Source organism: Nanorana parkeri, unplaced genomic scaffold, assembly GCF_000935625.1.
Source record: "Nanorana parkeri isolate BGI_ZX_2015 unplaced genomic scaffold, ASM93562v1 scaffold615, whole genome shotgun sequence".
Classification (NCBI taxonomy): domain Eukaryota; kingdom Metazoa; phylum Chordata; class Amphibia; order Anura; family Dicroglossidae; genus Nanorana; species Nanorana parkeri.
The window spans coordinates 898,024-913,754 of NW_017306883.1; the positions used below are offsets into that span (position 1 = coordinate 898,024).

At 42.4% G+C, this 15,731-nt stretch overlaps 1 protein-coding gene across 1 annotated transcript in view; it reads left to right on the forward strand.

Annotated features, from left to right (window-relative positions):
* Positions 1 to 15,731, forward strand: part of LOC108792216 (GDNF family receptor alpha-4-like) — a 387,381-nt gene that overhangs the window by 345,912 nt on the left and 25,738 nt on the right. Inside the window, exons 3-4 of the mRNA XM_018562938.1 lie at positions 2,755 to 3,033; positions 5,149 to 5,229. Coding sequence (XP_018418440.1) covers positions 2,755 to 3,033; positions 5,149 to 5,229 — 360 coding nt within the window. The remainder of the gene's footprint in view (positions 1 to 2,754; positions 3,034 to 5,148; positions 5,230 to 15,731) is intronic.

Sequence of the window (15,731 nt, forward strand, 5' to 3'; positions counted from 1 at the left end):
CCCCCTATCTGTAAAAGCCGTCCCACTGGGGTCAATTAGACGTCCCTTTATAAAGTGTAATAACAGAGATTTTATAATTGAAGCCGAGCCAGTGTGTAAGAAACACTACATTTTTAATTCGAGCAAATGCATTTTTCATGCTTTGCAGACACAACTGCTAAGGCATTAGTAATCTGCGGTTGTTCTCGGGATGGCGCTCGGCGTGATGAGCCTGACGTGCCAAAACCAGGCTTCTGCTTCCAAGAATTAGGATCTTCCTCCGCCACCTTCTTACTGCCGGCGTCCATATCAACGCCGTGCATAATTCAGCCAGGCATTTAAATTCATCGCTGTCAATTCACCGGAGAGGAGATTAGCTGCACATCTCATATTGCCAATTGTCTGTGCGCTGAATGGTGTGGCGCTTTGCCCGCCCGGTATGTGGCCATCAGCACAAAATATGCTTCCCGTGTTGCATTTGTAATGTGTGTATTTGTGTAATGGCAGCAGAGTCACGAGGCCGCTCCTGTGCAAACAGATTTGGAAAATTCTGATGTTTTTCTTATAAATAATAACTTACATCTGTAGAGCTGAGATGTCGCTCCTGTAAAATATAACACGTTTGGACGGCAGCGAGTTCTTTCCTGTAAAACGTAACATATTTAGAGAGTAGTACATCCACTCCACTAGTAAAATGTAACTTATATCTAGAGAACAGTTATGTCTCGCCTGTAAAACATAACACAGTTGATGTGCAGTGATGTCGTTCCTGTAACAGTGATATCACGCCTGCAAAATACAACTTATACAGATAACCAGTGATGTCACTCTTCTACAAAATCATTTATATAATAGGACAGTGATGTCACTCTTCTACAAAATCATTTATATAATAGGACAGTGATGTCACTCTTCTACAAAATCATTTATATAATAGGACAGTGATGTCACTCTTCTACAAAATCATTTATATAATAGGACAGTGATGTCACTCTTCTACAAAATCATTTATATAATAGGACAGTGATGTCACTCTTCTACAATATCATTTATATAATAAGACAGTGATGTCACTCTTCTACAAAATCATTTATATAATAGGACAGTGATGTCACTCTTCTACAATATCATTTATATAATAGGACAGTGATGTCACTCTTCTACAATATCATTTATACAGTATGATAGGACAGTGATGTCACTCTTCTACAATATCATCTATATCCTTGGTTCTCAACTGGTGGGTCGTGACCCAAAAGTGGGTCGCGACCCCGTGTTCAGTGGGTCACTGCAGGCCTTCAACTTTTCCAGGTGAGAGGCTCCTCAGCCTCCCCCTAGCGCAACACTGTCAGTTCTCACACCAAGCAGCCATTCAAAATATGCTGCCCAGTGCAGAGTGTCAGCTTGAGGTGGGGCTATGACTGCGAGGGAGCTCCATGCCTACGTGCATTGCTTACAGCTCCCTCATGTGCCCTGTAGGACGTGCCTGGACTGGAGTGATATCACATTCTGGCTCCCGGCACCACTACCATGCAATCGCACCTACTGCGCATTCTGGTGTGGGAGGTGTGTTGCATTGCCATTCATTTGAATGGCACCCCAAACACACCTCCCACCCACAGCTCGATCGCCTGCCCGCCCCAGAACGCACGGCTTCACAATGAAGTGCGATCCAATGCGGTGCGACTTGGGTCATGACTTAATGACCGAGGACAAATGTGGGTCCTGAGGTTACACAGGTTGAGAACCACTAATCTATACGATAGGACAGTGATGTCACTCTTCTACAATATCATTTATACAATAGGACAGTGATGTCACTCTTCTACAATATCATTTATACGATAGGACAGTGATGTCACTCCTGGAAAAAATGGCATATTTGGAGAGTAGCGATATCACCAATAATTTGAAAGTAGTGATGTCACTATTGTGAAATAGAACTTATATCTTACAGCTGTGCTGTCATTACTGTACAATCTGATATATTTAAAGAGTAGTGATGTCACCTTTAAAATATACCATATTTAGAGGATAGTGAAGGCAAATAAAATATAATTTATATATGTCAACAGCAGTGATCCCGGTCCTGTAAAACATATTTAGAGGGCAGCGATGTTACACCTGATATATATGACATCTGGACAGCGGTGACATCATTCTTGTAATATATCACATCAGGACACCAGTGACATAATTCCTGTAATATTGTGGGGTCTTTCCTGTAATATAAGACATCTGGACAGCAGTGACGTCTTTTCTGTAATATATGACATCAAGACAGCAGTGACATCTTTCCTGTAATATATGACATCTGGATACTAGTGACGTCTTTCCTGTAATACGAAACATCAGGACAACAGTGACGTCTTTCCTGTAATACGAAACATCAGGACAACAGTGACGTCTTTCCTGTGATATATGACATCTGGACAGCAGTGACGTCTTTCCTGTAACATATACCTGATATCGGGGTGCAGTGATATCAGACTGTGATGTCTCTCCTGTAACATGTAATTTAAATGTTTTAGCACGCAGTGATGTAATTCCTGTACAGTGTAACTTATTTATGAGAGGAGGTAATATCACGTTTGTAAAATAAAATGTATATTTGAGGATCAGTGATGACATTTCTGGATAGTATTATTTATTTCTGAGAAGAAGTGATCTGACTGTAATGAGGTGATCTGACATCATCCAGAATTTATAATGATCAAAGTATTTGGTTAATGTCGACATGCTAAGCTAAATTTTGATTGTTCTAATTACTTTCAGAGAGGACATCAGGAGCGCCATCTACAAGCAGAGACTGTCTCCAGGCCGGCGAGGCCTGCAAGAATAATCCCGGCTGCAGCTTCAACTTACGGACACTGCGTCAGTGCATAGCAGGGAACGGAGCCAACAAGCTGGCGCCCAACGCCAAGAGCCAGTGCAAGCGCACCGTGGACGCTCTCCACTCCAGCCAGCTGCATGGCTGCAAGTGCAAACGAGGGATGAAAAAGGAGAAGAACTGCCTGAACATATACTGGAGCATCCACCACACACTGATGGAAGGTGGGTGCAGAATTCTATATAAGTGTTTCCAGATGCAATCATGGAATTATTATGGGTAGTGGTTCTCAATGCACTGAAAACCATGGGTCAGCCTCGACATGCAGCTCTTGGCATGCTGGCATGATAGGATCTAAGACCATGTATAAAAGTTTGCATTTAAGGGGCAATTAAAGGAAATGTGTTGTGGTTTTGTGCATACTTTCCTCTATTTATTTACAATAGTCTGGACCAAAAAAATAAAATTGAACAAAATAATATTAAGCTGATATTAAATATTGAACATAAATGATATGTAATCATATCCAGCCAGTAGAAGGTACTCATGTCACATGTTTCCTGTATAGCTACTAATCCCTGCGCAAAACAATGTCCCCTCCTCCTCCCATCCTGTTCCCCCTTACAACTCCATTGCAGGTTTCAAACAGTGTACCTAATAGGAGACAACTACTGCTGTGCTCTTTTATAGCTTAACCACAGTGCTCAAGGGATCCTTTGTCATCTTTTAAATGTTTATAATACAAATATTGCAACAAAAAAAACCAAAGTGACAATAAAAAAATATAAAGTTAAAAATAATCACTTGACCAGAAGCCAATATAGTTTCTTGTCTGGCCAAAATTTATTGTCTATAGTTTCTTGTCCAGCCATATATTGCTTGTCCGGCCAAAATAGAAAAAACATGTATTCAGTACACCTCTGCAATATATGCACATTTCCCCTTGCTGCAAGTACAGAAAAATACCTTTACTCTTTGAATGGATGCCATTGTGTACACAGATGAGATTTGTGCCATTATAGACGCTGGCAGCAGTCACATCTCTGCATATTCTGCAGCTATTGCATCATACAGAGATGTAAATGGCACTGCATGGAAAAAAAAAGCAGAACATATATTCCCCTCCCATTCCTTCAAAATGCACATTTCTTAAATACCTTTTTCACATGAATCGGTTCTCCCGTTCCAGAGGGAGAGAGAGTATAGTACACACCATACTAGTATAATGTGCCTGCATTGTGCGTTTTCCATGACCCCCATTCCTCTCTGTGGTAGATGTGTGAAGGCCATGAAATTGAAAAGCTGAATGCCGCAATAAGCAAATATTGTCCCCATACAAGAGTCATGTGACTGCTTCCTTGAAGCTTGGTGAGCTTTGTGTATTTCTTCCAGATCTGTGTAGTAATCCAGTGTGAGATTTGGAGCTTCCTGTAATAAAGAGCTGTCACTGCTGCTCTCTCTCCTTGTACAGGGTGACTGGTCTTGTCTTCGTCCCTCCTGTAATAAAGACAGCTCACTGCTGCTCTCTCTCTCCTTGTACAGGGTGACTGGTCTTGTCTCTGCTCCCTCCTGTAATAAAGACCGCTCACTGGTGCTCTCTCTCCTTGTGTAGGGTAATTAGTCATATCTCTGCCCCGTCCTGTAATAAAGACCAGTCACTGCTGCTCTCTCTCTTTCTGCAGGGTGACTGGTCTTGTCTCCGCCCGTTTCCTGCAGTATTATGCAGACATGTTGGGTCCCTCCTACAGCTCTGCTCTCTGCACAGAGATATAAGAGATATAACTCAATATCTTAGTTTGCATTTGGTACACATACAGTGGATGTATATCCTTTGTGGCTATTGAGGAATATATTTGAAATAAAAGTTTTAGTTCAGCTTTAACAGCACCAAGTATAAAGAGGGTCTAAAGCAGGGGTGGGCCACTCCAGCCCTCCAGCTATTGTGTAACTACAAGTCCCATAAGGCATTGCAGTTACAGGTATGACTCCCAAAGGCAGAGGCATGTTTGGATTTTTAGTTAAAGCAAAGCTGGAGGGCCGGAGTTGCCCACCTTTGTTCTAAAGCTTCACAGCCATGGCGGTAGTGATAGTTCTTCCTGTAACAGATGATGGAACTTTACACCTAACCTTCCATGAACTTATTCAAACGTTTTTTCTGTCAGTGAATGCAGTCAGCTGAACGCCACTTTTATTGCCCCATAGGTCTACATTGCTGTACATTGCACAGTGTGATTCTGCTTTACATAAAACCAGCAATTGCAGAATGCAAAGCGGAAATAAAGACAATAGAGGAGGACAATGGGCAATTTCCAATAATTGAGCTTCTTTTGTTTTTTTAGGTGTCAGTGTTTTAGAGAGCTCGCCTTATGAGTCATTCGTGAGGGGGTTTGACTACGTCAGGTTGGCGTCCATAACAGCAGGTAAGGAACTCCTCGTTATATATATTAACACACAACCTGTACAGAATGTGTTTGTGTCACTTGTGGTAACATCAGAAATGATAACATTTTATGGAGTGACTGCGGTTGTGGAATTGAAGGGATTTTTGTGGCCTGGTGACAAGGTTTGTAATAACAATAGCCAGTGCCGCTGATAGGGAGGTACAGGCAGTCTACCTGTACTGGGCCCGAGCCCCGTTGGGTCAGCCAGGAGAGTCCAGGCTCAGCGGGGGCAGCCTGTGACCTTACAATACAGAAAACCCCTCTAGGGAGGGGCCTATTAGGTAGGCTGTACAGTGGCTCATGATGTCTATTAACAGCAAAAATAACAATTAATGCTATTCTTAATTTCAGCAAAGCTGGAGCCATTTTTCCCCTTTCCCTGACTATTCAACAAAGAAGTTATTTCAGTAAAATTGGAAGAGTTTGAATAATGGCCAACCACATACTCAAGTAGGATATACACCAGGGTTGGACAAATGAATATGGGATTTAGGAGCCAGTCTGTCCAATCCAGGAGCCATCAGGATCTATTTAGGAGCCAGCTCCATTAACAACAACTAGAGAAAATCTTAAAAGTTGGGTGCCAGCTGTAATTTGTAAGGAGCTTTGGTGACCTGGCTCCTGGGATTCGTCCATCCTTTGCTCTACACTATGCTATACACTATGTCAATCCCTGATCGGGAGATGATGGATGGAGGGGTGCCAACAGGGGCACCCACTGTGTGAATTTTGGCCAGTTCATCAAGAACCGGACAAAATTCACACAGTGGGTGCCCCTGTTGGCACCCTTCCGCCTGCCATCCCTCGATCAGCTGATCAAAGGAGCAGGTTGGAAAATCTTTGGACGAAAGGGGTATCCAGTCAATCAGCTTGTTTCGGGAATTCTGACAGTGGTCAGAATACAATGCTAAACAGTAGGGGATTCCTCCATCCACACTCATAAGCGGTGATGGAGGAATCCGTTATATTTTCTTCATTCAGCCTGCAGGTTGAACAAAGAAAATATAACTGTGTATACCCAACTTTAGACTTCAAGTCTAATTCCCACTGGCTGTAGCTTTGGATAGAGATGGAAAGAGTTAAAGTGTATATAAAGGCAAACCTTTTTGTTTTAGTTTTGGATAGCATAAGGATGCTTGTTTTATGTTTTATTATTTTTTATATTTGTATATGTCACTATCATTTTTTACACTTTTGAGCATTAAAAAATATAAACAGCAATTATAAAATATTATAAGTTATGCTATGTGAATAGGAACATGCAATAAATATAACAAAAAGGTGTCAACTCAATTTGGCTGGAAAAGTGTAAATATATTTTAAGGTACCAATACATACTGGTAATAAAAAGATTTTTTATTGCCATGAACTCCTAAAATCACATGAGCTGAGCATGTTCGGCTGAACTGAAGCCAGCCTAAGCCATCAGATGTATGGATGTATGGCTACAATCAGCCATACAAGGCTGAAGTGAATAGCCGAAAGTTTTTCGGCTCACTTCACTTCGGCTTGGTTATTCACTCGGCTGCCCTCGGCAACTTAGTGAATAACCCCCGTAGATATTTGATCCTGTAGTGCAGCGTTTCTCAATCTTTTTTCAGTCAGGGCACCCTTTAAAAGTTTGCAAAATCTTGAGGCACCCCAGTCTAAGACGGAAAACAACATAAATGTAAAAAAACTATGTGTGGCCCCTGCTAAATCATACCAGAAGAGTCTGTTATACATTTTAAGGAGGGGAAAAAAAAGTGGGGTTCCCTCTCCACATAAGAGCCCCCCTCCCCCTTCACATGAAAGTTCCCTTTTCATATCACAAACCCCCTTCCCATCAGATGACTCAATCTCTCCTTTGCATCATGCCCTACCATCTCATCAAGATCTGCAGCAGTTTGGGAGGGGGTGGGAGGCTAAGCAGGAATGGACAGTGGCAAATGGATTTCCCTTCCTGGATTAACAACATTTATTTCCATGGTGCTGGTGGTGGGCAAAAATGTCAAGGCACCCATGAGGAAGCCAGAAGGATCTCCAGGTGCCATGCCACCCTGGTTGAGAAAGGCTGCCTTACTGCATGAAGTTTGCATCTTCTCCTTGTGCTTGCGTGGGTTTCCTCCAGGTAGCTTGGTTCCTCCCACACCCCAAAGACATGCTGGTAGGTTAATTGGTTCCTGTCTACATTGGCCCTAGCATTATTATAATAATTATTATTAGTATTATACAGGATTTATATAGTGCCTACAGTTTGTGTGCTTAGTAGACAAAGACTTTAGATTATGTACTCCTTAAGGGCAGGGACTGATGTGAATGTGCACATGTAACGTGCTGCATACATTGACGGTGCTATATAAATATCTGTAATAATAATAATCTGTGGGTGGGCTAGGTTAAGACATGGTAAGGGGACACTGAGGATATGTGCACTTTAAGCATGACAGTATACACCTCGACCTTTATATGAACAGTAGAACCATTTGCAGTGTCCACTGTCTGCCATCTCCCAGCATTATGTATATCGCAGCACCACAGGCGTCCATTTACATAAGCCAAACCGAGTTCTCAGCTGATCCAGTAATGAGATTTGCCAGGTGGAGAGCACATTTCGACCACAAAGGTAAAACAAAATGGATATTTATTTCCCTTTCCCAGGAAATCTGATATGTTTTGAAAGCAAAGCATATTGTGTGAGCCTGGAATACCCTGTGAGAGTCCTCGGCACCTCAGAATATAATTGTGAGAACAGCATAATATTCTCTGTTCTCTGCCACCTACGGAAAATATCATCATCATAATAGCAATTGTCTCTCTCACAAAAGCAGACTTGGCTAACTGTAAACTCGAGAAATGTTACATTTTACCATTAATTCATTCTTGAAGTTTGGAAAATGGCTGAAGGCGCACCGAAATTTTAAAACCAACCACATGTTTTGCATTTGGCCTGTACAAACCCCATTAGATCCATTATGTATATTGCCCGATTCGATACAAAATAACACCTTCCCACTGGTTTAACGTACATAAAGGTTAGGGCCTCAACGCCAGTTGTGGGCATATATATGTCCTGATCAGGACACTATCTGCATGTAGTTTACATGTTCCCCCTGTGCTTATTAAATTTCCTCCTGGTACTCCTGGTTTCCTCCCACACTCCCAAGACATGCTGGTAGGTTAATTGGCTCTGGTCTAAATTGGCCCTCGTATGTGTACATGTGAGATAGGGACTTTAGATAGTAAGCTCCTTGAGGGCAGGGACTGAAGTGAATATGCACTGTGCAAAGTGTTTCATAAATTGACGGCGCTCTAAAAATACCTGTAATAAAATATATATCAGCCAGCCCACTCTTCTATGCTGAGAGCATGCTCACTGGCTTCCAGTCTCTGTTTACTATCAGGAGCCAGTAGGATTGCCACCTGATCATAAACAGCCAATCACTATGATAACATGATTGGGAAGCCCACCTCAAACTCCATTATGATCCACTTAAAGGGCCAGCAGGAGTTGGTGGCAAGGGATTCATATTACCCCAATAACCCTGGTTTTGGTAGGTCTAAAGGAGTTTCTACTAACATCGTACAGTTAGATTGTAGCGTGAATGATCATCTTAAAATGTTTACCAGCCCCTTGCTGTCCTCTAATCTACATAGCTGGAAAAATGTATAACTTTTACCCATCTGCAACTCTAAACTGCCTCTGTCTATCCTCAGTAGTAATGGGCCAAACACCCCGTGTTCGGTTCGTATTCGAACTTCCGAACAGCCGAATAGTTTGAATATGACCTCGAACCTAATGCAAGTCAATGGGGGTCGAACGTTCGAAAATTATTGTCCCCTGTAAGAGGGCTTATATGCAAGTGATTGGCCATAAAAGGTGTATGGGGGTCCGGGTACTGCTCTGGGGGACAGGAATCAATGACAAAAAAACAAAAAAAGAAACAAGCATTTAAAGGAGAAAGGAGAATTGATTTTAACATCACTGAAAGGGCAAGAATAAAAATGAAAAATGTCTTCAAAGATCGTGCCTGGGGGTCCCCTTAACCTGCCTGTGAAGTGGCGGATCTGTACGATGTCTAGAACCTGCTGCAGCAAAGCTGACATTTCTACAAAAAATGATTTATTTTTTTTTTACTCTTAAAGTGTGCGGTTACCCCTCCCAAACAATACCAGACCCTTTAAGTCTGGTAGGAATGTTAGGAGGGACCAATTTTTTAAAAAAAAAAACTGCGTAGGGTTCCCCTTAAAAGTCATACCAAAAAAAGTCCAGACTTTTGATAAAATTATTTATTTGGGAAAAAAACTAATTTTTTTTTAAATGGGTCTGGTATGTATTTTGGGAGTGTTTCGTGCAGGAAAGAAAAATGTAATTTACCGGTAATTTACTTTAAATGTCTTTATTTTCTCTGTAAATGTCAGTGTTGCTGTAATACATTGTACACATTGAACAGATGAGTCGCTGCACAGCAGGATTAGGACACCCCCCATGAGGGGTATTTAAAGGAATAGGACATTTTAAACTTTCACTTTAAGCATTATTAAAATTGCTGGCTCTGGACAAAATGTTACTTTATTTGGTTTGCATTAGCACATGTACCTCAAAGCAGTGCCCAGCCCTCCATCCATGCCATTGGTTTGACAATCCCTAGCCTAATTGACAGGAAAATGGCCATTATTGATTTTACAGACTGGCCTGCCATTGATTCCAGTGGGGTTGGCATTCGGTATCCGAACATAAAGTTTGCCAAAGGTAACCGTTACAGAAGCATCGTACTTGTAGCTGTCAGAGTCTTGCAATTCCACATGGGACTTGTAGTTCCACAACAGCTGAAGTGCCAAGGTTGCCTACCCCTGCTCTAACTAAACACATAATTTAATTTGCATCCTGTCAATCAATCCACATAGACGTTGGCAGATCTCAAAGAGATTGTACAATCACGTTGTAACATGTGTGGTTAGGTTTCAGAGATCTTCTTATTCATATCCTAGCAGCCAACTACAGAGCAGGGAGACAGATTGTAGAGAAAGCTATTCATCTCATTATAAACCCGCGCTATGTTCACGGATATTGTTCAGCTGTGTAAAACAGACCCTTTGATCATGATTAATGTCGCAGTGATGGCGGCTGTTCCTATGTAAAGCTAATATTGCGGTCAATGAGATGGATCATACCGTGTTTCTCAATCAAGCGCTAACAGAAGACTGAAGAGGTCCTCGCGGATCGCTGATCACTGCGGCTTCATAACATTACCGACATCTGGATTCCACATAAGGAAATGTGTCTGAAATCTACTCCGTACCAAACCAGGCGGCCTGGGGAGACGTGAAATGTAACAGTGCAAATAATAATGACCGGGAACAACAGAGGCCCAGAACAACCAATCAGGATGTAGATGTCATGGGTTACCGCATTTTATTCTATTCTTAACTATCTTTTTCAATAAACTACCAACAAACTTCTGTGACTTTCCTACACTTCATAGAGCAGTCAGATGCACCGTCACTAAGACATGAGCTTCCTTCAATTATTTCATCTTGTGCCTACGGAAAGTTAGGAGTCTATCCAAGGGCGTCCCCTAGGCCAGGTGTCACCCGGAGCGGAGATTGGGTGACACCCTGCCGTGATGTCATCAGGCATGCGCGTGACATCACTACGTGCGTGCGCGATGACGTCATCGTGCATGCGCGGCCATCTAATTGACGCCTATCGGCGACCATCTTAGTGATGGACACCAGCAGAGAGAGGAGGGGACGTTCACCCGGCGGGATGAGGTATGCCACCTGGTCCCCTCCTCTCTCCTGACACTGTCGGTCTCTCGGTCCATGACCGAGTGCCCGACTTTTTGAGGGGATGACACCAAAATTACTGTCAGTCATTTTGGTGTCACCCCTCCAATTGTGTCACCCGGGTGTGTCTACAGAAAGGTATCCATCTGTCTGTCTATTCATTATCTATCTATCTATCTATCTATCTATCTATCTATCTATCTATCTATCTATCTATCTCTCCATCACATATCCATCTATCTGTTAATCCTTTTTCTATTCTATTTAGTGAATGGCCAGTGTTACCCTTTCTTCACCTGATGTTCTGTGGCCCCCACGCCTCACACACTCCCAGTAGCAGTCTCTTCTTCCTCCTTTACCTGTGGGCTTCTATTGATTTTAATCCCTGATGCATGGACTTCTGGGTCCTGAGGGTTAAACAAGTGGAGTTTGGTGATAGTCTCTCAGTATGGCAGCTGTAACACACTGACATTATGCTCATAGGAAGGCACAGAATCAGCAATACAATTTGGAGACAAAGTTTAGAGCAAATTAAGGAACAGTGAAGTCATACCATCAAGCATCTGGTCACTGTCCTGAGGCTGCATGCTGGGTTAATAATGCACAGCCTTATTGCCGGCTTTCCATACACTTTCTACTGTGCACAGCGCACAGACTGTTAAATTGGTCTTCCTCTGGGATGGTTCTGGGAGCTTCCTGATCCACTGGAGGCCCAGCCCAAGACTGTGAAAATAGATTTTCTATTAGAAAGTGTAGAAATTGTTTGAGCCTTTACACTATGCTCCATAGCAATTCCAACCAATGCCAGGGTTTAAACTTCCTGCCCTAGGCCAAACGTTTTGTCCTGCCACACTTTTACCCTAGTCAGCTGGCTACTGAAATAGCTTCCCTATGGGTGATTGAGAGTGATCCCCTAGATGAATTGGCAAGTTAGCATTTCACTTCTCAGGGAAGAATACTTGACTTATTGTGGAGTAAGAAGAATGTTTGGGTGTCTGTTACTTGAATTTAGTCAAGGTTTACTTTGCTCATTAAACTCTGGAGAGAGGCTTAGGGCACAGGGTAACCAAAAAAAGACATTAATGTCGTTGGCTCTTTAAGAGCAGCCAAGCAGATCAAAGACTCTATGAGAGCAGTCAATGTCTGTAATTGAAGACCAATTTGGATCTTTCTCTATGTAAATTCTAGGCCCTTGGCCCTTTGCAAGACGGCAAAGACACCTTAGTTGATGATCAGTGAGAACTTTTTGCAATGTCCAGCAGCTTCTACCCCTTGTCCAAGATATTCTTCAGCCCATGAGCCTTCATAAAGAATACTCCATACAGTCATCTATCTTCCTTTTTATCTATTTAAATTCTAGGCCCCCAACCCTTTGCAAGATGTCACAGGTACCCTAGCTGATGAGTAGTGAGAACCTCTTGCAATGTCCACCAGTAGCAGCTTCTACCCAGCTCTTCAGACACTCTATAGCACATAAGTCTTCACCTAAGGTGCTCCATACCTACTAAAGCTCCATCCATCTTCCTGCTCCACTACCTCTTGATGTACCCTTCAACAGTTCAGCTGAAATCCCTTAGGCCTTCAACACTGGCCCACAGTTGGTGCAAGGCCCAAGATAGAATATCCTTTCACTATACAGTCCATGTACCCATTGCACTCCTAACCGCATATCCAAAAATAACATGGGTGCTCGGTAGTCGACGGATGGCCACCGTAACAATGATGCAGAAAAATATGGACACCGGCACACCAAAAGCAGATAGAATATGTCTATTTATTTGACGTGCATGCAAAAAGATAGCATAGCACACTTAGTGATAGAGGATAGAAGACCCTTCTAGCAGTTTGCACAAAATATTTATCACCTTCCCCAGCTCACACCACTGGACAAAATTATCAGTGTTAGACTAAGGGGAAAATATTCATAACTCATACATTGTTATCTCTCACACTAACTACTGGAGACAACTTAACAGAAGTAATTAATGTCCTGAACTTAGGAGAAACCTACAGAGGACAGATAACATAAACAATCAGAGCTCTGGCTGTCTACATCCTGGCTGCCAACACTAAATTTAACTTGGGACACTCCAAATGAAGGCACCGGCCCTACACTGACAGGATCAGATGGCACAAAGAGCCCAGGGGTGAAAAAGCATAAAGAATAGTATGCCCCCCTTTGCTCTGGTACACCTACTGTATATCCTTCGAGTAGATGAGCAAGAAAAACTGTTTGCCTGGTCTGCTTGCAGTTCAGTTCTAGGTGTACGGATATGGGCTCAAAGTTAAAGCCCATGTCCACCTCCTTCCCCTGTGTATAATTTTTGCTATGTGTTTTTTTTTTAATTCTCATGTTTTCCAGATGTCTTCAGGCGAGTCACGTGACATCCAAGGGGCCTCTTAGCCTCTTTTCCAGATTGTGCCATCCTCACTGATGCAGAGAGTGGAGCTGATGTGGTCATGTCAGGGCTGCTCTCTACATCAGTACCTTGTAAATTATGGGCTTTATGGGCTTTGTTGCCCATGACAAGCTGCCCTCACGATATGTTATCATTCTTCCCAGTTGAGTGATTCTGGGTGGCATTTAATCGCCACGGCCTATGTTGGTGATACATAAATTCCAAATTCCTCATTACAAAAAAATCAACCTACCTGTTTCACTATTACATATCTATATTTTTGTGAATTTGTCTTTCTTTTTTTGCTCCTCTCTCTCTGTATAATGGACTATATGCACATCTCTGCCCAGTTTATACATTAGGAACAGTACATGGTACTCCTAACATTAGCTATATAATGCTGGAGTTAAGTCGAAGTTTTCCGAGCTGTTCTTGGACGAGGCCTGACAGATGAATAATGACATTTCATTTCATCCATGTGGAATAACATCGTCTGCTGGAAGAGACGGAGCAGCTCTGACAGGAAGGGAGCACAATAAATCCAGAGAGTCGAAGTCCAGAACAATTCTGGCACTGGGCCTCCAGAGAAATCGGCGAACCACCCAACAAGCCGGAGAAGCAAATAGCGGTATGAGATCAACCTTAACATGCAAAGTCAGCCAAGATCCTTGTAGCACTTGTCTGTGTAACACCTGCCTTCAATTATCCTGCCTCATCCCTGGGGGATGTTGGGAGCTGCATGTGCAACCCTGTTAAACAGAAGGCGCAAGATTTATGCACTGCGAATACTGCCTTTCAGGCAACACATGGAAGAGCAGGTACTAAGAAACTCTCTGGATGATGGATGAAGATATTAAGTGACCAGCTGTCCCTGCTTCTTGGGGCTTGCACAAGGAAAGGATTCACAGGAGACATAAATGATTACATTTCATGCTAAAATCAGGATTGTTCCATGCTACAGCTAGACTTCCCAACATGCTGAGATTGTGGCTCTCCAATTACTTTACCATGCAACATTACATAAAGGACTTGTGCCTGTGTGGGCTTTAACATTACATAATGTTAAGCCCCCCTAAACAGCAAAGTCATCTAAACTATTTAAAGTTATCTTCATATGCAGTATCTACCTGTCTGTCTATCAATCTAGATTATCTTCTTGTACGTATGTCTGTTTAGTTAGGCTATCTGCTTCTGTACCTCTCTCTCCTTATTGATCTATACATCCATTATCTATCTATCTATCGATCTATCTACCGAACGATCGATCGGTCGGTCGATCGATTTATCTACATATTCTATCTATGTCTCTCATATTATCTATGTATTTTGGTGGCTATATGTCTGTTGATTGAATCTGTCTTACTATCCATTATATTAATATTGACTTTGCTTTAAATAGGGATTTGATATGTACAAGTAGCGAGGGCCCACACTGCTGCTTTGGACTCAAACTATCTGGAACTGACTTTATGGCACATCCGAGGTTAGATAACACAAACACATTGACAAAAGCTTAGAAGCATAAAAATAAAGACAGACCTAGAGAGACTAAACGGAGGGCCTACATGACTGGGGGGAGGAATAGTCCCTGGATAAGGGGTTAAAAAATAAGATGGGAATTAGCTGTTCTTACCTGATTGGACGTTGGGGTCAGGTGTCCGGGAGTAGCCTCATGGGTTGGAACTGCAAGGGCTAAGGGGTGTTCTTTCTGGAAAATCAACGGAGGAAGCAGGTTGTTGGGCACCCAAAGACCCCTTCTCAGATCAACAGTCGAACTTAAGAGTATTTATTTGTATATTATTTGGTTTATTACTTTGGTTATTGTTAAAGTTGGTTTGTTTAATGAAAGGTCTGCTGTGGCCGTTAAAATTCACGTCGCGCAGACTGTGTGTTTATTGGGGTTTTTAACAGAGGCACTAAATCGACAAATCCATCAGTCAAGCTGTTGCTACACAGTGTGTCTCTGCAGAGCAACATTCCCTGGCTTACCTAAGGTTTAGGAGAGACTGAGAAAGGCAAATGCCTCCTCCATTAAGAAAGGTTACAGCAATTGCCCATTTTTCAGGTACATAGCTCCATTTGCTAGCCAAACTGACTTTCCCAGTGGATCTATCTATCTATCTATCTATCTATCTATCTATCTATCTATCTATCTATCTCAGCCTTTGTTATAATATGTTCAAGAGTTTAGTCAGTCTACCTCTGTGGATGCAGTGTAATTCTAAGGTCACCCCTGCCCTCTAGAGGCATCACTAGGGTTGGTGTCACCCGGTATGGTGCAAAATTCTGTGCTCGATCTCCTGTGCAGCGCGG